The 25,321-nt window shown below is 40.0% G+C and overlaps 1 protein-coding gene across 2 annotated transcripts in view; it reads right to left on the bottom strand.

Annotated features, from left to right (window-relative positions):
• LOC106933831 (AT-rich interactive domain-containing protein 1B-like) overlaps positions 1-25,321 on the bottom strand; it is a 195,611-nt gene that overhangs the window by 107,498 nt on the left and 62,792 nt on the right. For both annotated transcript variants that reach the window (XM_015013342.2, XM_088002420.1), the window contains exon 4: positions 21,578-21,682. In XM_015013342.2, coding sequence (XP_014868828.2) covers positions 21,578-21,682 — 105 coding nt within the window. The remainder of the gene's footprint in view (positions 1-21,577; positions 21,683-25,321) is intronic.

Raw genomic sequence — 25,321 nt, 5'->3', positions numbered from 1 at the left:
TGTTCTCAAAGGGCAGAGTGACTTTCTAAACTCCCTAAAGTCAAAAGTTAAGATTAAACACTTTGTTTAGAAATAGAAATTATTCATCACTTCGTATTAGAAAACACTTCCTTTCTGCAACCTTTTGGCCTTTGTTGGACTGCGGGGATCTGCTTTTTACATATGCAAATACCTAAAGAGATTGGCTACTGACTAATGTGCTTTGCATTTTAAGTGTTTAAATTCTACTTTTTGCAAAGGCTTTCTTTAAACATACAGTAATATGTCGAAATGGACTTGAAGTTGTCAGCACTGGCTACTTTTGGAAAGGTTCAGGTTTGAGCAGGAGCATCCACTCAAAGTGAAGCTAAAATATTCTTTTGATCTGTTAGTTATTTAACACAATAATAAAAAAAAAAACTAATGTGGCATTCAAATAGAGGCCATCTACATTTGCTCCTTTTACTTTATCAATGAAAAGCTCACAGAGCAAAACTCCTCTCTATGTAGCAGCTCAGATACAGCTTCAGAATTAAATTACCAGTACTGCTTAGAGCTGAGCGGGATTGAGTTCAGGCTTAAAAAATACCAGGTGACGTACAGTATATCATTTTGTTATTAATAAGTCATTATGGCATGCCAGGTTTTCCATTCATCAAAACATGTTTTCCCTGCAGCAGAAAACAGAAATAATCAAAAAATGCAGCTAATGTTCTCTCAGTGATTTAAAAGCATGATAAACATCAGATCAGTATTAAATTAAACTTTCATTCTTTGTCTGGAGCTGACAGACAGCTAAACATGTGAGTATGTAGAATCAGCATCAATTTGAAGGATGGAGCTATGATTAAATTATCCTGTTTAAAGTGTAAATGTTGATATTCCCACATCGATAGTTGCTCTACATGCCGTTTGCCTAGATGTGCAAAACTTCACTAGTTGTAGAAAGGAAGTGGATTTGCAGAGAATGAGGGCTGAGAAGAGATGGAGCTAAAATGTTTTCACTTCAAGCTTTACTTCTAGATTTTCCTCATGGAAATGAACAGAATTCCTGCTATTACCATACAAATACGGTACAATTCTGGCAACAACAGCTGCCGGTATTTTACCGTAAATTAAAGATGTTTGTTTTTTTTTATTATTACAGTGTACAATAAGGTCAAAGGGCAGGCCGTCAATTCTTACAAGTTGTCAGTGATCAATGCATAATCACATGAGAGAGCAGCATCGACACAAGGCAGTCAGCCTTTTCAAGCAGAGATAGAGTCAGTTTTAAACCTATAACAGCAGACAGTGAGCAGCAGAGTTGCTCTGACTAGACTTTTATTTCTTCAAAGTAACAAAGTGAGAATGTATCTCCTGCAGCTGTCTAACAGGAGTTACTGAAAGAGGAAGACTCATGGCAGAAAGACATATTCCACTAGGTTTTCCAGAGTAATTATCACAGATATGCTGAGACTAGCTACATCGAGGAACACTAAAGGTTGCTTTAAGAGGGCATTAAATGCCTGCAGGGTAGAGTGATTTAGGACACGCAAGTGATAAAGTAGTGGACAGTTTTCCTCTCGCATATTATCACTTTTAATCAAATCTACAAGTGATTCTGTGCCACTGTAAGTGACCTTTTATTACCAGCTGAATGCACTCTGCTGCCCTTCCCTTGCAGCTCCGACTAGCCTTGTACTTAGTGATGCACTTGTGGGCTTGCAAAAAGACAGAAAATAGGCCCACTCAAAACACACACAAACAGTTGTATTTGTCCTTCCCCTTCTGCACGCACACACACACACACACACACACACACACCCTCCACCAACAGCACAGCATCCCTCTATTTACGCCTTTGTTTTGCCAGTTCTATGTTCTCCCTGGCTGAAGGTTTGAAAGTGATTACCAATGCAGTCCACTTCATTAGCATGAGAACAAAAAAACAGTGTGGAGAACACATTATCACTTCACAGAGCGAGAGAGACCAAGAGCTGTCTTCCCGTTTGTTTACATAGCTGTTGCGTCCGAACATTTTCTACCGGCGCTGCCACTGCCGTCTCATGAGGATGTGGAGTTTTTCTGCAGCAGAGCCATGAGGCGCAGGAGGAGGAAGACACCAGCGGATAGAAAGATGAGTAGATGTAAAATATGCTCATTTGCGTGCAACAGCAACAGCATGATGCCAGAGTAAATATTTAGATTGTGAACCTGAAAAATGTAATTATTTCACCAAGTGATTGACGGCAATCTGATTTCCGACCCCTGCGACTCATCCAGCCAGCAATCGCTCGGCTCTTATTAAAGGCACAACGACCAGTCTTTTTTTTTTTTTATAGAGGGAAGTAGGAAACAATGAAATTACAGCTCCTTGATAGGAAATAGGAATACAAATGGATGAGGGGACAAATTAAGCTGAACTCTCCTTGCTAACAAAAAAGACCAACTCATCTATTTGAATTTTTGGTTATAAAATGTATGTCTCGTCGTGTGTGAATACTAAAAAAGTGCTACCCACCAGCCTAAAAGTAGTACTATCCTAAAACTAGTGCTGACAAGCTAAAAGCAGCGTGTCTACAGGCTGGCTACAGCAGCAGATAGCCTGACTACTTCACCAGGTAATGTCAATCTGCTACATTTATGTTACTCTGTAAAAAGAACAGAAAAATGGTACAACTTGTTTCCTCTATATCTCTAGCCAAACATTAACTGAGTAGTTTTAGCGTATGGAAAGGAATCTTTGGTCTGCTGGTCAAAGTCAATACTTTTTTACCTCATCTACTCTCTAAATACATGTAAAAATTATCAATTTGAATATTGTAAAAGACATGATGGAGTGCAGAACATGGTAGGTTTGTATTTCCAAGATTGATGCATCTGTGCTCTAATAAAAATTAATTAATGGCCAATACCATACATTAACCAGTTTATATAAAAGAGACTTTGCAGTGGGTGCAAATTACCATAAGTCCATAAAGTAGAGACCAAGAAGCAATGGCTTGAAAAACGACCATTTTAAGACCAATTCTTCTCTCCATCCTTCTCTCATTCCTCATTCTGCAGCCTGCAGGGAGGTGAGCCAGAAGAGGGAAAGGAAATATAGAGCAAAGACGAAAGTAGCAATCCAGAAAAAGCTATTTGGAGCTGGTTGACCTCGAGGTCATGTGTTTGGCTTGCTTCCTGGTAAAAGGGGATTGGTGGGAAATGGAAGCAGCACCTGTTAGCCAATCGCTGAACAGCTAACAGAAATCAATGAAGTTCCACAGAAAATGTCAGCGGGGACTGACCTTTTGGAGTCAACAGCCCCCTGAGTCAGAGAGAAGAAGAGAAGAAGAAGGAGGAGGAGGAGGAGGACAGGAAATAAGAAGGAGATGGGGTCAAGAAGAAAAAAGAAAACAGGATGGAGAAGACGAGATAGAAATAAAAGAGACTGCAGGGATGAGGAGAAATTAGAAGAGGAAGAAACTAAAACAGATCGACAGCAGATGAAAATACAGAATTTACATTCATATTCCTCTGCTTCCATTCAACTATCACTGACTTACTCATTTTTAGACGACTTACAGTTTGATAAACATATTTAAACTCTAATGATTTGTTTTTAATCAGTTTCAAAATAAACTGGATAGAAATACGTGAGCCCACTTGTGGAGGAAAAAATGCAAGATATTCCTCCTTTGTTCCTACGTGAAACTCTGACATTTCTTCACAAAACAAAGGCAGAATTAAGTTTGTGAAGGAACTTGAGTGAAAATCATTGCCGAGATGGAAAACAATTGAGGAAAAGAGAGGAGGAAGAAAAAGACAGGTTGACCTTTACTGTCTCCAACCCTGCTGCTTCCTCATTTTAAATCAGCATCTGCGGACCCGGGAGGGGCAGGTCCGACCGACATAGACGGGAGAACACATGCTCTCAATCTGAACCTGGTCATGAAGTGAACATTTCCTCTTTTGCTTTCCTATCTGTCCTCTTTAATAATTTAACAGATCTTGGCAAAATCTGAAACACAACAATTAAGGTTGATAATTGCTTTTATTCAACCCTAAAACAATACACATTGTAATACCTCAAGAAACACCCTGGATGTTTAGTAATTTCGATGGCTGGTAGGTGGTCCTTTGGTTTGCACATTATGACTGTTTTTGACTTTAGTGGGCAGAAATGTTTCAAATTGTTGTGAAGCTCGTGTCGCAACTGCTCTCTATGTGGCTGGTATATAGAAAAACCTATGATGTGCAGATATGACAGATATTTTTAAGTTCTAGATGTGGTTATGCTATTTTTAAAGCGCTCACATTTTAAGTATTTCATGTATATTGTGTTTCAAACTCACAGCATCAGAACTAAGTATTGTACTTTTATTGTCAAAATACCTTTCTTTTTATATTTAAGGATTAACTGATAATCTAGGAATGCAATTTCAATGCTCTGACCCAAGTGGAGAAGCTGAATGAATTCATCTTTTGGTTTCTACCATACAGCAGGCTAAGTGAGTGAATCTAAAAAAAAAAAATCATGTTTTTCCACTCTTTACAAAAATATTTGATCATCTTTTGTAAAATGCCCATGTCATTTTCTATCAGAAATACAAAACATACTTTAAATCATAAAACAGGTATGATGGAAAACTTTCTGGTTATAAAACTGTAATTACAAAACCTTGACACTGCTAACCAACGCAAGCCTGCTGCCCATGTGCTCAGTTAATAAATTCAAGCTTGTGCGTGTCACAAAGGCCTTCAAAATAACTGTAGACGCAAAACGGATCCCTTTAGCTTGATGTGGGGGTTCCATAAACGTCCCCTGGTTAAAATCCTCCCGTGGAAAATGGATATCTGCTGCTCATTCTGTCCTGGGCACAAACAAGAAGGTGAGAGGTCATCAAATGAAAACTCGTTGCCACCATTCTCTCGCTGACATCGCCCCGACAACGCCATCCCGAGCCCATTCACCTCCCCTTCTGTCACTCCTTCTCCTCGTCGACCTTGTCTCATCACTCCCCTCCTCTTCTCCTTCTCTTCTCTGTCCCAGGTTGGTTTTAATTGGGAAGCGGGCTGATGGAGAGAAGGACGAGCGCTTCTCTAAGCCTGGCTGCTCTTTGATGAGGAAAGGAGAGTGCAGCGGCGGGTCTTTCTCTCCTCTTTCCCATCTCAAACCCTACTACCACTCCCAACACACACACACACACGCACACACACACACACACACGCACACACACGCACACACACACACACACACACACATGCACGCACTCCCTTTTTCTCTTACACACACATACACTCACAAGACAGCATTTCTCTTTGAACTGAGCGCTGCAGTGCGTTCAAAGCAAAGGCGAAGGCAAAAATACGGGGGAGAGAGAAGGACACTTCAAGGTGAATTTGATTTCCACTTTGTTTTAACCCACACACACAAATACACGTGCTGCCCAAGCTGAGCCTGCAAGCAGGCACATGCTTGCTGGGCTACCTCAGAGAAGCCACTGAAATGCACCCCTGCACACACTTTATTTGTGTCTATACTTTGTCTCATACATATTTATACGTTTTCCTCATAACAGAGGATCACCTTTAAACTTCTCTCTTCTGCAAACAGTGTGTTTGTATATGTGTGCGAGTGTTTACAGAGTATGCATATTGAGTGTGTAGGAGCAGAATGACTCACGCAAATTTGAATTAAACGGTGCTATTGGACAAAGTAGCACAACACAATAGTTAGGCTGCAGCTTTAACCCAGAGTGTGTGTGTTTGGGTCCGGTCAATTAAACCAATCAAGTCAAGTGCAATTCGCCCACCGCGATGCATATTGATAAGGCTGCGAGTGCAATCGGGCGATCAAGGCCAATCTCCTATGGTCCCTGCGTGCACTTCAGCCGCCAACGCCGACCGAAAACCAGGACAAAAACACTTTGCACCACTTAGCTTTGCCACACTCTGCACAAAACTATACAAACGCTGGCCTGACAGAATGACAAATATTGCCTTCCATCCTGAACGAATGAGGTAATGACGAAAAAAGAAGAAGAAGAAAAAGAATCAACGGCTCATTAGAAAGATAAAAACGTCCTAAAGGCCCGAGGGGGAAGAAAAGGGGTTGGAACAAGAAATGAAAAAGAAGAGAGAAAAAGAGAGTTGAGAGACGACAAATCATAACAGCTGTAACTCAATTCAGCAGCCTTGCTAGAGATGGCTTTCTTCATCTCTTTCTTTCTCTCTTCATCTTTTTGTCTGTCTCTCGCTCCCTCTCTCCCCACTCTGCCTTCATGGTAATTTTTTCCCGCCAACCAATAAGCCATTATGTGGAAGTAATATGATTGCTAATGGATGCGCTGACCTGGGAGGAAGCACACGGCACACCATTAGCCCAAATGCTACACAAAGCTATCAGAAGACTTTCAAACTTTCTAAGTGTGTGTTTACTAAAGTTTGTTTGGCTAAACAGATGCTTGTCCTTTAGTCTAAAGTAAAAGATCATATTGAAAACTTTGACATGACATGTGAAATGGCAGTGGTAGGCACTGCTAGCTAAATAGCTAGTTGCGCTAACAAAAAAGCAATAATCAAACATTAGTTCCACCAACGCTAAAGTACTATACCAACGTGGTACATAGCGGAAGCTAATACCGTAGAACTAAATTCAACCATGATGATACCCATTGTGTTTTAATGAAACAACATTCATTGCAACATAAAGATTCTCCAGTGAGATTAGATACTAATAAAGACTAAATTCTAGGGATGTGCCGATCAGGTTTTTTCCTACCGATACCGATACCGATCACCCATGAGGGCCGATACACCGATACCGATCACCGATACCGATCACATAATTATTATTATTATTTTTATTTTTTTTTATCATAAACACTACCGGTTACATTATGTGGAAAAAGGAACCATGAATTCACCTTAATTTAGACAAAAACTTGTTTTTAATAACTTTTTTCAAGAAGAAACCTAAACAAAACAGGCATTGTGCAAATTGTACTGCTATTAATAATACTACCTTTAACAGACTGATAACATATGAAGGCTCTGAAGAGGCTAAATAATGCAAAGAGCCAAAATAAAACCTCTCAACATTGCCAAAAAAATTCAAGTATAAAACTTAACATTCAAAGGCAAAAACAGGTTCCATTACTATAAACAATCCAGAGTTACTGAATGAAAACTTCCTGATAGCATGGCGGCTAGCTGATTACTGCTAGCTCTGATTGGCTGTTTCTGACTGAGCGGAGTAATTATGCAGATCAGGGAGGAGATCGATTATATTTTTTAGAGATTATCTGTCTCAAGTTAGGACAGCGAAAGTATGTAAAATTTATTTTTTAGGTTAGATGCTGCAGCTTTAAGCAGAGGTTCGGTGTGAGAGTCACTACCAGGTGGAGCAGAAGCGAAGCTCCGTCTGTCAAATATTACTACCTGTAGCGTAGCAGCGGTTCAACAGGAGAGCAGAACCAGCGTCTGACATCGCAGCTCGAAGACTTAAATAATTTTCCAGGTTATTTGTTTAGCTTTCTGACCGTCATGCTAATCCGGGTGAGTGTTTGTAGCTGTGCGCTGCTTTACCTGCTATCTGATCTTCCGTATGTCTTTTTTACTGCAGTGAGCCTCGATGTAGCCAAACTCCGTCAAGTTTGGCACTGTTTTTATGTCGTACTAGCTTCGTTGTGTTGATGCATTTTGACCTGCTTCAATTTTCCGCCGCAACACGCAAACTTCCCCATTCACTCAGTGCGTTATCCACATCGCTTAGGATTTGTTGCTGCGCGTTTGCACAGTGTGAAGGAAAGAGGAGACCAGCTGCACAGGCAGGCTGGAAATGAGATGATCGGTATCGGCAACAAGAGCCAATGATCGCCGATCACCGATCATGCACTTTTTCACGAAAATCGGCCCGATTATGATCGGTGACCGATCGATCGGCACACCTCTACTAAATTCATAAACAAATATGTTTTTCAGATGAATTGTAAAGAATTATATTAAAGGTCAAAAATATTTTTTTCCCCCATCATTCTAATGCACCATTTTATCAGGGTTACACACACTTTTGAGATCAGCTCTCTTTTACGTCTGGAGGTTGTTACTGGTATAACTACACATCTACAACGGCGATAAATTAAGTCATTCTGACTTGCCTGATGCTGTTATTTGTATAAAGGAAAACTGCCTCAGAATTCAGGAGCAGTATGTGACTAAATGTTAGCCACATAGTTACATGTCACTTCATTTCTGTGTTAGACTGAACTGGCATACAGACAATTACTTTCACAGCAGGTGTAAGAAAAGATATGAAATCCTCTATTAATGCAAAAATCATTCCTACATTATTATTGAAAAATGGTAGAAATTAGTTTAGAAATAGTAATGGGTTTCATTAGATTAAAAATAATGATTTATGTTAAAAGGGAGAACGTCTTTCTTTTTTTAAATTTTATAACTCGGGGTATATATGGCATGGTGAAATAATTAAAACAATTACATATGCTCATTCCATTGAGAAACAACAATTAAAACTTAATAAGAATCAATTATAAAAACCAAAACTTGCTCAGAACACTAAAATACATTTGCAGAAATTAGAGCTCATAAAAATTCCATTAAAGCAAGATGTTTTCTCTGAGCAGAAGGGATAGTGTTGAGGCGCATTCGTCGAGAGGTGATGGTTTTATTCTAACAAAACAAAAACTTCTGAACACACACACACCCACGCACACACGCACGCACACACACTGTTGGCACAGGGAGCTTAGTGCTACTTGGAGGTCACAGGTTGCACATTGGTGCAAAAGAGTCTAGCCAAACATTCTCACACAGAGACAGAGGATTTTTTGAAACATTTGGCCAACTCAGACAGATGGTGCTGAACTTCCATAAGAGCAGAGCGGCAGGGAAAAATTGACCATTGCTGACCCTCATGGTGCTTATGTATGTTTGTCACAGTTATAAAGGCAAATTTTACACAAGCGTTTCTTCAGTTTCTGGGAAACACACCGCCAGGTCCTGTCGGTAACAAGCTGGTAAAACGGTAAGCCGAGGAAGTCAACAGGCACGAGGACAAAAATCTCTACACTTCAGTGGCTCTTTGTTTTTTTCTTTCCGTCACTCTCAAAGGTTCTTCTCTCCACATCCATCTTTCTTTTTAACTCTGACTCTTTGTTCTTCGAACACCTCTTCTTTTCTTCCCTCGCTGCTTCACTGTTATTTCTACCTCTGTGTTTTGTCCTTTAACATCCATTATCATAGTGAACCTGTCAGACCAAACACCCTCTCCCCCCCAACGCACAAATGCACATAAACACACACTCAAGGTGCTGTAAAGCAAACAGCCACACCTCAGATATCAAGCAAATCTGCCGGGACTAACACTTTGTAACATGAGCAATTAACACAGAACTGAACCGGCCTTGACATGAGCCCAGAGATCAATTGCATACACACAGGGCACAAGCTCATGCACACACAGATACACACATAAAAAAAAAACAACAAAAGAACATGCACACACAAAAACATTCTGGCGGCCTTCCAGACAGTCTTGTTGCTTGTGTCTATAAAGCCCCAAGCACCATATCGACAACTGTAATAACTGTGGCTAGCAGGAGAGAGCAGATTACAGCTCCAATAATAGGGCTAAAGCACACACACAGGCACAAACACACACATAAATATATATCTTTTCATCAAGGAACTTGTCTCTGTTCATCACTAGCACAGCCGCTCTCATATCTCAATACATAATATTGATGTAGCAAATAATACCAGGACAATATATGCAAAGAAAGTCTGTATTATACACAGTACTGTGCAAATATCTTGAGACATTCTTCCCCTTGTAGCATAAAAAAAATCATTTTCAACCAAAAAGGAGTTTCCCAAAGACCTGTTTGCTGAAAATCAGCTTGAGGAAATAAAGAACTATTGCTTAAGTATACAGTGCTTTACAAAACTATTCATACACAATCCACCTATTGTCTACACCATCTTATCTCTGCCGGCTCTCCAATGGTCAACTGACAAGAGATGAGATACCGCTGGACAGTTCATGAGTACTTCATAGGAAAAGGTAACCATACACAGCCATGCCACTTAACCTGAACATATTTAAATAGTGGGAGAAAGCCAGAGTTTCACATTTTCATCACATTATAACCACAAACTTCAATTGGTTTACTGGTATTTCATGTGATAAACCAATACAAGCCAGCACATAGCTATGAAGTAGAATAATAAAGTTTATTAAATACATTTCACAAATAAAACTCTGAAATGGTGTGGTGACCATTTTTCAAGTATTTTGCAGCCTCTAAAAGGTGATCAAACTATTTTGATTTTTCTTTCAACTCTGAGGAGTTGAAAGGCATCCTATTACCATAATCTACAAAAATCTCCTGCTAAATTGATTAATCTTCTATTTGCAATCAGGACTTCTTAGTTGTCACATCAAGAGATCCTCCGTTCTGAGCTGTGGATCTCTGCAGTTCCTCCAAAATCACTGTAGCCCTCTTGGATGCTTCTCAGATCAATGCTCCCCTTTCGTCGCCTGTCAGATGATGAACTAACCAGTGCTACTGATGATTCCATGGTATTATATGATATGGAATTTCAAATGAGTCTACTCTAACTTTAAGAAAGTCAAACTAAAAACAAACCAGTCTATAATCAGCCAAGCACAGAGGGTCCACAATAGCAGCTAAGGCTATTAGTTAGAAATGAAAGTGGAGCCGATTGGGTGGAAGGGAGCAGACTGTGATTGAGGCCAAAGCTAAAAGTTGCTCAGGTCAAGGGGAAGAAACAGCAGAGAGACTCAGAAACATAATGTTATCGTAACCATTGTTGTATCTGGGGAAATGCACTTTCTAAGTGCAGTTGTTCGGTATTCAAACATCGTGTTGAATTTACATAAACTGATATCATATTAGGGGAAGATGCTTCCGAAAGATTACAATACACTCTCCATACTCCTCTCTCATTTATTCTCCACATCTCTTACAATTATCTTTTACACCATCTTCCACCTCTGCATCGTTCCATCCCTTCTTAAATATTGCCCTTCTCTCTGTACCTCTTCTGTTCTTTCTCTCTAACCCCCCCTCACCCCCCAACCAAGAAGAAGCAATTTGCAGCAGCAATCCGTCGCTAATTCTCACTCAGTGTTCATGAAAAATGTATAGCAGCCCGACTGTAGGGAGATGCAGATTGGTGCTTGGTCCTCAGCAAGAGCCTGCCTCTGCATTAATGGAACATTATACTCACAGTTTTTATCTCTCTCTGTTCTATCTATCTATCTATCTATCTATCTATCTATCTATCTATCTATCTATCTATCTATCTATCTATCTATCTATCTATCTATCTATCTATTCATCCATCTTCATGGCTGCGAAAAGATCTGACAAAAGAAAATTAGAATTCAGTGGAGTATTAGCAGCTTAAACAACCCAAGCACCGCTATCTGCAATCTAAACAACTCTGCATGAGGATGTGTGTGCCTGAGTGTGTTTTTTTGAGTGTGCATTTGCCTGCAAGCGTGATGTACATCTAACTAAGCCTTCTCAAAGATGATAAAAAGAAAAGGAACTTTATCTTAATCTTTTAAAGGTCCAAAATGAAGCTCGAGTCCAGCTGTGAGACGGGTTGTGTGCCCACATGCGTGCGTGCGTGCGTGTGTGTGTGCTTATTTTGTTTTGCATAACCTCGTAAAAGCATCCGTGGGTGCGTTGGGATGTGTTTAAAGTGCACATTTCTTATAAGAGTAGATTAAAGCCGGCACTGTAACGCCATCAGGACTAGTCACAGTGTGTATCGTGCATAATAAACCTCCCAAGGAGTTTACACACACACGCATACACGCGTACATCCTGTCGCCATAGCAACAGCAGTGATGCTGCTGCTCTTAACTTCAAAGGCAGATGTAATTTCAGCCTCCCATCAGCCAGAGGGAGCCATAGTGAAGGCTGATCATTCCTCTGGTGGCTCCTTCTGTACCACCTCCATTATGTTCCTGAGCTGACTAACGCTGCATCGCCTGTTGGCTGGGATTCAGGGCATGCGAGTCTGGGCATTAAAGTAAACCAAGACATGTGAATGAGAAGTGATGCAGGAAGGCCTTAAAAGCGCACATAACGTGTAAAAAGAATAAAGAAAGCATCCATTTGTTGTTAATAAAGTACACAGATGGATACATCAAATTAGGCTTTAATGGAATCTGAAATTATTTCATGAGAGAGTTTAATCAAAACAAATTTATTTTCAATAAAATATTGAAAAATAAAATGGTTAATTAATTTTTGGAGCAACACTACCGAACACCCAAATATGGCACAAAATGTGTCATTTACGTATTTTTTGTATGCAGCGCCTTCTCTCACATATTGTATTGTAGACTTTCCTTCAATGTGTTCCTGAAAACATTAAAGCACATATACTGATGTACAGTATATCCTCCTCTGCTTGCCATATATCAACACATTGCCAGATAAAAGATGCATTAAATTCCAGATTGCGTAGAAACCCTGTCATTTTCATTTACAACATCTTAATTTAACAAGGCAGTGTTCACACTGCCCATTATTGTGCTGCAGATTAGTGGTGTGTGTGTGTGTGTGTGTGTGTGTGTGGGGGTGTGTGTGTGTGTGTGTGTGTGTGTGTGTATGTGTGCAGCTGTGATGACGGGATCCACCACCAAAGAGCCGTGGCTGCATCTCTGTCCTCTTTTGTCCTGAATTTGAACCAGTCTTGCAAATAAGATTTGACAAAAGACACGACCCACGGAAGAGGAACTGATGGCCAAAGAGAGGGAACGTTTCTCTCCTTGTAGGGTCAGTCTCTGCTTGCCTTCCTCCTCCTCCCTCCTTATCTCGCCCCGGTGTCTCTCCTCCTCCGTACTACAGCTCAGTGGAGAGACGCCGGAGGAGTCAGATCGCTGTTTTCTTAACCAAGTTCATTCTTCTCCATTTCCTATTCACTCTGAAACCATCCCGCCTGACATACTGGGATTGTACGCATGTGTAAGCACGAGGAAGCGTGTAAGAAGAATACGAGGACAAACACGGACAGGTTTACTATTTGCACTTTTACTCTGCTGTGCTGGGGCTTCAGCCTGTCAAGGGTGGTTGGTTATTAACATGGCCAGTTCTGCAGCTGCACATTCTCCCTCCCTCCCACATCTCTGTAACCTCTGCTGCTCAGCCTTGTGTTACCAGTTTGCTTTAACAACCAACACTGGTCAGCAGAGTTCCTGGCGGGTAGAACAGCGTGTGGCCGTCAAATTTTGCCAACTAAAATTCCTGCAGGCAAAAGAAGAAGAAAAGTGATTCCTATTAAAAAAGCTCCATCTTCTCCGCAGGGGATAAGGGTAGAGTGTCAGCTGCTGAAGTGTGCTGGTAGGGAGTCAATGTCCTGCTAAAGGAAACTCTGGCAGCTCAAATGGTTGCCAGGGTAAGAGTTAAAACTTTAATATTGCAGATTTTCTCTCTGTTTGATTCTCATGTTAAATAAGCTATATCGATCTACACATTTCCACACGTACTGGCCTCAGTCCTTTATGTTCATTTGACAAGTATAATACAGTTCATTATGAATTGATGGTGACTATTTATACTTTGGGCTTTAAATGTGAAGAGCAAGCTGAATTTAAGTACACAAGGAAGGAAAGAAGGGGAGTAAAAAGGAAGGAAAACAGACATTTGGACAATTGGACATGAAATACTACTATTTTTCTACACTTTTTAAAACAGAAATTAAATTACAGATTTTTTTTTTCTAGAAAGCCTAGAAGTTTAATGATGTCCCCATGGGAGGAAATATTAAGCTCTTGCAAAAATAACCCCTGTTCCAGCTGCTCAGATAAACAACACACATGTACATGAAACTGTCTGCACACAGTAAATGATTCATAAGGACCACATGAAAACAGGTCTGCCATACAAGTTGTGAAATAGTCTGTCTGCATTATGCATGAAGACAGAGTCCTCTGACCTGCCGTGTCATGATATCTGAGTCTGCGGTGAACCAGGGCAGAGGTGAGAAGACAGATTATGTGTGTGAGCTGCAGTACATTAATGTGGAAATGTCTTCAATTTCTCAAAATGCACCTCCTGTATGTTTTGGACTCTGATTCAGCAGTGGATTTACAGGTTTTTTTCATTTAGCATTGAGCTTCATTTTCCCCTTGTTTTATCTATTTTTTTTATGGTAAACTCAAAAGAAGAGTTGTTGCATTTTCAAACAAATACAGGATACAGGATGTGAGAAATTTTAACGCTGAACTCAGATAGTTCAATTTCTTGATTTATGCAATAAATCAAGAAAGATGAGAGCCAGAGTTTAGTACAGTAAAAAAAAAATCAACTGGTGGGTTTTGTCTTCTCTTGTGGACTACTTTAAGCAAATGACACTAATTCAAACATATTACATCTTCAGGTTAAAAGCCAGAGGGGCCATGGAAATCCCTCTACCTCAGAGTGTGAAACCAGCTTCAGATCAGCTCTCCTATTCTCAGAGCTGTTATGGCAGAATTGGCAGGGACCTGCTGTGGCCTTTGGTGCATGCTCTCTGTTCTAAGAATAGGCATCAGGGATCTGGAAAAAGCTCATCTTTAAGTTTGCCAGACTCCTTCCAAACACATAGCCACAACTAATAATAATTTATTAAGCATAAAAACACACAAAGTACATGCAAAAATAAATGCGTTCAAAACATTGGCATCTCTGTCGCTTTTTCTGCAAAGTCCAATGTGGCAGAGTCTAACCCTGCTGCATGACATTACTCTACGCTGCCTGCTGGCCCTGTCTGCCAGCCTGGGGACTCTAAAATAAAACTCAGCAGTGGGAAGAGGCGAGTGTGAGCACATAGTGTATAGGCAGACTGACTGACATGCTCTGACAGAGCACACACACACACACACACACACACACACGGACACACACAATGTGTGAAAGCGCTCACAGAGGACAGAATGTGCATCAAAGTAAAGGCTGAATGGCTGCTAAGATAACTGTGTGTGTGTGTGTGTGTGCGTGTGTGTGTGTGTGTGTGTGTGTGTGTGTGTGTGTGGTGTTGTGGTGAAGGAGAAGGGAGGGCTGCAGGCTTCTCCAGCTGTGCCCTGTCAATCTTTTATGACCTCACACTCAGAGAAACAGAGGAGGCTAAGGTGGACAGGCGTGAAGGAAGAGACACAGATTATGTTTCTGAATTGTTTTTTTCTTCCTTTTGTTTGATGGAAAATAAGTCAAGGAGGGGCAAATGAGCTCTGAAAGACATACAAGAAGGTTTTGTCACTGTGCGTGCACGTGCGTGCATGTGCATAACAGTGTGAATAACACACCACTGCTGAAACCCCACAGACTGAATTCAACATCCCTCACCCTGAACAAGTGACAAAAAGATAACCACGTTTCACTTCAGCGCTTCACGCCCTTCCTCTTCCCCCCTCGCTCCCTGCTTCTTCACCTCACTCTCCCACCCCCAGCTCTCACTCTGTCTTTCCACATGGCTGGCCATCCTCTCCCATGTCCCAGAGGATGGGAAGCTGTGCAGCAGCTTGGCAGGCTGTCAGGGGAGCGCAGGAGAGCTGGGAACATACAGTGACTGGAACAGGAGTGAGACGGAGAGCTGGGGTGGGGATTGTGGGTCTGAAACCCCGTGTCCTCACCTCACTGAAGCAGAGGAAGAAGCAGTTTGGCCCAGCAGCATGAAGGGATAGCTTGGGATTTTTATTACAACAAAAGGTTCCTATGCAGTGTTAAAAAGTTTGGAGAAGTAGCCTCTGTCAAGTAAAACAAATCAGGAATCGGCATTCAGTCTGTAATTGTTTATTCCAATAGACAAGTTTAAGAGTTAAGGATCTGAATAAGAGCCTGAAGGAATTCCTGATATAATAAAAAACTAAATAAGTGTCGAGTTTGTGTTGATTCTTTATCAGTGGAACCAATAGCTGCCACTGAAGCAGATTGAACAGATAGATTTTGTACAATAATGTTAAAAATGGAGAAGAGACAGTACAAAAAAAATCTGAAATTATAAAATTCATCAACCAGAAAAATGTGAATGAAATATGCAATCAACATCCTCATTCAAAATAATATCACAAGTTTTTTTTTCTTACTAATAATAATAAACTAATAAACCAGGTGACTCTGAACCCATCCAATCACTGAAGAGATGCTTAGAACAGATAAATGTGTGGATGTGCCAAAACTTTCTCCAGCTGAACAGAAACAAAACTGAAGTTATTATCTTTGGACCTAAAGAGGAGCGATCTAGAGTCAATGCACAGTTTCGGTTGTTACAACTGAAAACCAGCGATCAGGCCCGAAACCTGGGAGTAGTGATGGACTCTGACTTGAACCTTCAGAGCCACATAAAGACAGTCACAAAGTCGGCCTTCTATCACCTGAAGAACATCTCCAGGATTAGAGGACTGATGTCTCAGCACGATCTAGGGAAACTCATCCATGTGTTTATCTTTAGCCGCATTGATTACTGCAACAGCGTCTTCACAGGTCTGACTAATAAATCAATCAAACAGCTGCAGCTGATCCAGAACGCTGCTGCTCGCGTTCTCACTAAAACCAGGAAGATAGAGCACATAACACCAGTTCTAAAGTCCCTACACTGGCTCCCTGTAGCTCAAAGAATAGACTTTAAAATACTGTTGCTAGTTTACAAATCACTGAACGGTTTAGCACCGCAATAATTATGTAAAGCATAATTATTGAAATGCCTTTTGAAATGCCTTGCTGCTGAAATATGTTATACAAATAAAATTTGATTGATTGATTTTGATTGAAAATATTGTGAAGATGGGTTATTGACATATTACTGTGTATGAATAAATAATTTCCTTCTTAAATAATTGAATCAGTTTATGACATATGCAATTATATTCTAGTTTTACTCCATCCCCATAATTGTTTTATGTTTTGGCAGCACCATCCGCCATAACGTCAGGTGGTAAAACCATCCAAGTAAATGAGTACACTATGATGACTAATAAAAACTGAGCTTTAAGGTTAATGAACTCAAAGTAAAATATTTTTCAATTTATATGTCATTACACAACAGAGCAGAGGAAGAAAAACATGAAGCTTTCATTTTGAAGTTAAACAGGATGAAGCATCACCTAATGAAAATCAACTGACCTTTATAGTTAAGTGAAAATAGTTATTGCTCACTCTGTTGCATCTCATGCTGTATGTCGGTTGGTACACTTTCCATGTTAAGAGTTAAAATCATCTTTAAAATAATTATATTTAAATGTTTTATTCTATTTAAAAGCAATGCATGCAAAAGCTTCAAAAGTGTATCTAATTTGAAATTAGCTGCAATAGTGGGGTGTTGTTTTTTTTCAATAAATATTTGGTTCGCCATATTATTGTTTTTCCAAAGTTTAAAAAAAAGAGAAAGACATTAAAACAGCGCTTTAAATTTTACTACTAAGGAATTTTGCTCCAAAAATTAATTACATTCTCTGTGATAGACCCACTCCCATTTGTTTTATAATAATGACCTACAAATAATAAATACAATGTGTACAAAATGTACATACACTTGTAATTTACTTAAAAAATATGTCACACTACTAAATGATTTTTACTCCGTATTTAGTTGCCTATTTTATTTCATATAAAACCACTCAAGGGGTGAATGTGTAATTCACTCAACCTTGTTTTAGAGATTTTTGGGGCATCATAAGCAGTTATGAATCTGAACACAGCTTGAGGCAAAACGATTTTAATCGATTACAAATGATAAGATATTAAACAGAGAAGATAAGTTTCCGTGGAAGACCTATCTTCACTTCCAGTTTTTAGTCTCTCTCAATTTAGTCTTAGCTGGAGCCTGTGCGTGGAGCTATTGCACTCACTGCAAGTAAAATAACTGGAAAAAACTTATAACTGGGACTCGATTAAAGAAAAATCCAGAATTGTCCCTTTAAGACAACAAATACAAAGGAATGATGTGGAGAAACCATGGTGTAGAGAGAGAAAGAGAGAGAGAGAGAGAGAGAGAAAAGGTTGGATCTTTCACCCACATACAAATAATCACTCGCAAACACAGCTGGAAATAACAAGGCAGCAGACGACAGGGCAGCCTGTGCCAATCACGCGCTCCAGCTCCAACATAATGCCAGCAAACCAACATGTTACCTTTATTGACCAGCAATTGCACACATCCTGGGGAAATCAGAGCAATTTTGAAAATGGCACCACTCAGCCGAGAAAAGCATGATTCCATCAAGTCCCTCTGCAATCTAAGCCGCGATTTCTGATGTATGGCATGAAAGAAAAGCAATCAAATAAGAGTCTTTCCAAAGTTATGACCTTTGACTGGGGAAACAAAATCAAATTTGTAATGATTCCCACACAAAAATCAAAGCAGAAGTGCTGGCAACAGGTTAGCAGTTTAGGGAGGGGAATGAATGGGATTTTACAGGCAAGTTTAAACATCTATTTGTTTGTTTTTCTCTTCAAGGTTGAGCTTTTCTTTTGAGCACCTATCTGATTTCACAACTGTTGTCTTAAAAGTGAAGTCAGAAAGACCGGAGACATTGTCACCAGCAACACGATCTGAAGGCCTCATATGGCTCGACCTGAGGCTAGTTCAGCACAAAGTGGTCCTGGGCTAACAGTGGGCTTCTTACGTGACATGTCTGGGCCGAATAAGTACAGCCCATAAAACCAAAGCCAAGTTGGATCAGCTCCATAGTTGTTCACTGGGTTTCAAATTGGTGTGAGCATAATCAGTTTCAAAATGAACAACACATCTAAGACCAACAGAGAAAATGTTTTTACTGGCAGTTGTCCTGTATCAAATTAATGTAGACAATTAATAAAGGTTAATTATTTAACCAGCAGTGCATCCCATCTCTGCTAGAACAGATTCAAGCTGGGATTCAACAGCTCGAATCTTCCAGTTATTGAGATAACTGGAAGTGTTGTTTGTGAGAATAAAGTTCTAATAGGGAAGAAAGTGTGACATTAAAAAGTGATATTTACTTTTTGATGTCATGGTTTAGCTGCTCTCCAAGCATTCTTCCTACACATGTATCCACAATAATTAGCTGCAGATTGACAGCATTTTTTATTTTTTTCTCTGTGTTGGAGCCAAATCAAGGAGAGATATCTCACTGCAGATGGTATCTGAGTACTTTAACTTCCCTTCCATCTCCAATGAGTAGCTCAAATCAACTTTCAGGGCCAAACAGCATCTTGCTGTGTGCAAACTAACTTCAGACGGAGTCACACAGCTTAAATGTTGTGACAGGCTGTGTCCTCATTCATCACTGCAGTGCAATTTTACCCTCACATGTCAGAGACCGACTGATTGTGTGTGTGTGTGTGTGTGGGGGGGGGGGGGACAGACTTGCACCAACATTCGATGGCAAGCAAACATGGAGTATTCTGGTGACACAGTTGTATGAAGAAATGAGTGCTGATGCGTCTGTCATTGGTGATCAACCATTATGAGGTGAATTATAGCCAGATTCTGTTCACCATCAAGTGCTACTACAATTCTCCAATTGATGCTGTTTGCTAGGTATTCAGGCTACTGCTCTCAGACATCTTTCCTGACTTCCTGCTCTGTAGTAAATAAATGTCCATTTAAATACTGATTTTATGTAGTTAATTCAAATACCAGAGTTTATTTTCATTGTGCTTATCTAAAATGGACATTGGATTACACAAATTTCCTCATTTGGCATTCTAAAATTAACATCATGACACTAAAGCTTCCTTTGAAGGGACAGAACAGCTATCATGAGCTAATGATATATGCGCTTTAAAGTAATTAATATACTAAGTGAACTGATTTCAGATCAGAAAAGCTCCCAATACATAATTGCGCAGTGATGTATATCCAAAAAAATTACATTTCAAAAGACATAGGAGACATCAAGACTCTCAGTCGTGTAAGTTACTGAAGCCTTTTTTTCCCTTTGGTCTATCTTCAAAAATCCCGCCAGATCACACGGCAGACTCATCCCAAAACAAAAACATGACTCTTCACCGACCCGCTCTCCCTCGCTCCTGGCAGAGAGAGAGAGAGATGGGAGGGGGGAGAGGGAGAAGTGGGGAAAAGGATGACAGCAGCTTTAGATCTGACATCAAAAGCAGACGAAAGAGTGAGAAAGGGAGAGAGAGAGAGATAGAGGGAGAAAAAAGCGGTTACATCTCCACCGTGACAGCTTGCTAGAAGAGCCTCGCAAAATGCGGAGCAATTTCTCTCTCCTGCTCTCCATCACCGTCTATCTATCCCCCCCCCTCCATCTCTCTGTGTGTCTCTCATCAAAACTTGCTGCCGATTAGGATCTCTGCGAGCCACGTGCTTCGGGACGAGATGTGAAAACACACAGAGAACCCAAAGGGGTAAAACGCCGGGATTAAAGTGGTGAGGGAATAACGGGGTGATAGTGGCACCGGTTCAAATAGATCGGCCCCCGCGACTGCTGTGGCTCCTCGGCTTGTTCTTGTTCTCTCTCGCTCCGGATTCACACATTGATATATCAAGGCCGTTTCTCATTATAGCATCAGGAGGCGAAAGAGCTTTCATGGAGCTGCTTTAGAGGGGGAGATGGGAGGTGGGAGAGCGGGTGAAAGAGTGTGGGAGAAATTGAATGAAAGAAAAAAGGAGAAACACGAAGATGAAGCCAGATGACACACTATTAGTGCGCTAGGAAGGGAGAAGGGAAGAAAGTAAGTCTCACTACCAGTTTGGAATCCCTCGACAAATGACAGATAAGTCAGCACTGATTTGAAACAAAGAAAAGTCAACCGTCAATGTCTGCCGAGACGACCAGCGTGCACAGATTTTAGACCAACCGGTATGAGGAGAAATTTGCAGCCTAATTGGAGTTTGCACACTTAATTTACTTTTTTCTTGCAGTTTATTCCTCCACTCCTGGGGCTTCTCCAAAGTATCTGGTAAATTAAACTGCACGCACCTCAAGCAGTGCCAATATTTGCGACCATTTGCAAATGTCTATTTGTTGGGAGAGAAATGATGGCGTAAAAAAGCAATTAGTGGAGCCAAAAAAAAAGCCAGAGCAACCCTCATACTTCAGATCAAGCTGGTCACACCATTTCTTCTCAATTACTCCTCCAGTCAAGCTGCTCAACGATTTTTTTTTTTTTTTTAAACTCAGCCAAACATTAAGAGGTTGGCGCATGTGGGTTCGAGTGTGCTCAGAAAGAATGCCTTCGCTTGGTGCATATGCTTGTCTGTGCATGTGGGTGTGTCTGTGTCTGTGCATGTGCATGAGAGTGGATGTATGCTGTTGGGCCGTGGCGAGATAAAAAGTGTCCTTTTTTCCTTTGGCATGAACACCAGTCAAAACACAGACGTAAGCTCTGACATGAGCAGTCAAATCCCCTGAGATGTCAGACAAAGAAGCGGGTCACAAGGTGAGCAGAGGATTCTGATTAGACAAAAGAGCTTTAAGCCAACATTGCAGAGTCAGATGGTAATATATTACATATTGTGGAAAGAAAAAAGAAATCATCTTCTCTTTTTGTAGTTTCGAAACTTGTATCATCGGAAAATTCCTGTAGTGTGGTGTAGATTTAAAACAACAGTGCTTTTCGGGATGGTGCGGACAACAACTCACCGGCAGACTGGAAGGACGGTCCTGGGCAACTCCGTCCTCGTTGCTGGTCTTCCCAGAATTCCCCGGAGCAGGTCCTCTCATGCTGTAGTTTTCCTGCTGAGCCTCCTAACATGATAGACAAAAAGAAAACACATTAGAAAGGAAATTAAGTACTTTTGCAGTTATGTTTGCACACATAAAGTTTGTAAATATACTATACTTTATGTGTGCAAATATGAAGTATATTTTTGATTCTGTTTAATGCTCTACTGAGACAGAAATATAAAATAGCAAAAACCTCTCTGATAAACTGTTCTGCAGTTTCTGTTCTACGAATAGAAACTGGAGACTGAGACTTTTTTTGGAGTCTCAGTCTCCAAAAAAACTGAGACTGAATGTGCTGCAAAATATCTTAAAATTTTGGGCTTTTTTCAGAGATGAACTAAAAAAAATCAGCAAGTTTTTTTTTTAAAAGAATTATAGCTTTAGAAAAGTCAATCATCTAATTTGAGTACATTTTTTCAGTGGCAAAAAGAAAAAAAAAAAAAACATCCCATCAAGACAAAGTTTTTAGCCAGATCACTCATGTCACTATTGTTCAGGTCCCAGATTACTTGTACAAAATAAATGTAACAGAATCATTTAGTCTGTTAAACTTTACTTTTCTGCAACAGGAGTTTGTTAGAACTTTTTGTAAGTAATTCGTGGCTGTTTGGTTCCCTGAGCATAAATATCCCAACACAGGTCTGTTTCTTTTAAAAAGAGGAACATGTTACAAAAGTATGAAGATATTTTACAAGTTTTTTTTTTTTTTTCCAAACATGTAACATTTCAGAATGTTTTACCAAGCAAAAATCAGTGTCTTCATAAATACAGCATGTCAACACCACGAGCTGCTAATAAGGCAGGAGCATCATTACTGTGTTAAAGCGCTGAAGGGATAGAATAAACTGTTAGACATTCTTAGGTTTACGAGGCTGTAACAGACTCTGACGTTCCTGGCTGGATGGAGTCAAAACGCAAGCGGCACACTCTGTATGAAGGAATACACAGAAACCTCATTCGAACGCACACCGATCAGCGCATCACGCCGACCAATTCATTTCAACCAAATCCAGCCTAACCACCCACTAATCCTCCAAACATGCACACTCACATACAAACCCACATCAAGACATGCACTCAGTCCCATTGTTCAATCCAAGTCATTTTCTTTCCCTCTGTAATCACAAGCCTATCTAGTGTAAACCAATTTTCTCTGCATTGTCGGAGGTGTTGCCCTCTCTCGCTCCCTCCGTCTGCGTCTCTCCCTCCTTCCCTCTGCCTCTTTTCATTCACCATGAAGGTCGTTCCTCCATCATGTAAAGTGTCGGCAGCACAATGGCAACTTGTTAAAGAGCCCTGAGTGGAGGGATTAGTGATAACTGATCAGCGAGTCGCGGCGAGAGATCACACACAGCCGTCCACGCACACAAACAGATGCAACACGCGCTCGCACACACACACGCATAGAACCATGTGTTTATGTGAAACACACACAACTCAAAATCCATCTCTCCCCTCCAGTTTGATTTCTTATCCACGGTGTGATTATACTGTAGTAGGTGGGCAATATTTCTGTCAGCAAGGTGATATCATTTTATAGCAGGAGATAATCCTTCACAGCGGGAGATGTATCATGTGAAAACCGGTCTATTATTAACTGTAAAGTCATTTTAGCTTCAGGATGAGTATGAATGATGAAGGAATGATCGGGACCTTTTAAAGAGTTCATTTCATTCTCTTATGCAAACCTTTACAAACTCATTTAATAGCTGCTAATAATAGTAAAGAGCATTCATCCAATTATTACTTGTAATTAAGTCAAAGTGTCCGTGAAATTAAATCCTATACGTGTGAGTTTTTATACATGCTCCTGGGTGTCCTACTATCTCAGAGTGTAAATTCAAAATGCTAATTATTTTTAAATTCCTAAAAAAAAAAAAAAAAAATAAATAAATAAAATAATAATAATATAAAATTGACACACATGCACTGCTTATTGTTTTATTTGTCTAATAATTTGATGATGGTCTGATAATTGCTTGATTAAATTTGAAATCTATTTGGATAAAAGTTCCTTATTTCAAATAGTAAACCCAAGTTATAGTTTCAAATAGAACTGTATGAAAATGTACCTAAATGCAATATCAACCTGAATTGAGTACACTTTTCTGCATAAGTATAGTAACAGCTGTTTATTTCAATAAAAAGTACACCTGGGTCAATGGTTCAGTGCTTACTTGGGTCTCTTTTCAGGGACCGAGTCACAGACGGACTGAATAATGCCATAAACAAAAGAAGAAAATGGTGGCAGCTTTCCTGTTTCTTTCCCGTAGAAGAGCATAGAGGTCAGTAATTCTAAACTTATCTTCGCATTTTCCTTGGCTGGGTCGAAGACAGACCAACTGCTGCCATTGCCATTAATTCAATTCTCATTTAAATTCACTGTAGGTATGCATGGGTCACTGCTTCAGTGTTAAGTTGTGTTGTTGTTGTTTTTTTTCTTTATAGAAACATCACAAAGCTATTGGTGCCATCAAATTTCTGCATTCAATCCATTTTCATTTCCCAAAAAGCACTCCTGGCTTAGGGTTTCCTTGGCAGAGCCACAGAATGAGCTTTTGCTGTGATCAACTTTGTGCATGTTGTTCATTTTTCTTTCTCACAGAAAGTACATCTGGCCCGCTGTGTCAGTATTCAGCTGAGTTTCTATTCTTAAAGAAAGCATTGACAAGAGTTTTGCTTTAATCAGCTAGGAAAACTGTATTTTATGTCTTTCTTAAAATATATGGGCCTTCTGCGATGTTTTGGTCTTAAGTTATGTTTCTTTCCTCAACAGAAATTTTGATTTGTTTTGGCACACTTTTTTTTTCTTTCTCTGGAAAGTATACTTGACTCAGTGCAATATTTTTAGTTGTATCTCCTTCCAGGAAAAAGCAATTGATGGCTCAAGATGCCACGTTTTGCTCAGTCTGCTCATACTTTCTCAAAGCAAGTACCCCTGGTTACGGCTTTTAGTTACTTCCCTTTGAAGCCACTTGAAGCTGTTGATGCCATTGATTTCTTGGACTCACATTGTTTTGTTTCTTTCCCTTTGTTTTTTTTTTGTGTGTGTGTCTGCTCACTCTGCACTCGTGTCTCAAATAGTCTGGGCAGATGGGTATTTCAACCAGAACATCCACCAGAAGTTTCTTCTTCTTTTTTTTTTCTTTAAATGAGTTCTGGTCCAACCCCGTCACTGCATGCTTGTTCGGAAAGAAGGGTTGCTGCAAAATCATTGATTTGCAATCATATAAACTTCTTTCAATAACTTTTAACCATTTGTTATTAAATGTTTAACTGAACTCTATTGTTCAGTTAATTGTTTTGCGATTCATCTGTTTTGCAGACTGTAAGGACTAGACTGCATGTAATTGGAGCTGAATCGGACTTTATACACACATGTATACTGTATAAGAGGTTGCACTAGACTTGTACGTTGTCTGTCATTTTGACTAACGGGGTCAAAAATAAAATCCTTTAATAATTAATTTTTTATCAATCAACTTTGGAAATGATAATAATTACACTGAACTGCATAATATAACGTGCTGGGACACATCATCTTTTATTCCAATACAAAATATGAACACCCTCCCCTCCTTAAACATGTTTGAAAGCCGGAGGGGAACCGCAGTAACTACCAGATCTGGTTCAGTTAGAGGACCGTATATTGTCCTAGAG

This window comes from Poecilia mexicana, unplaced genomic scaffold (genome assembly GCF_051168715.1).
Source record: "Poecilia mexicana isolate PSO_F unplaced genomic scaffold, ASM5116871v1 scaffold_22, whole genome shotgun sequence".
NCBI classification, from domain to species: domain Eukaryota; kingdom Metazoa; phylum Chordata; class Actinopteri; order Cyprinodontiformes; family Poeciliidae; genus Poecilia; species Poecilia mexicana.
Note: the sequence above shows the minus strand (reverse complement) of the source record. Positions and strands in the feature narration are given on the sequence as shown.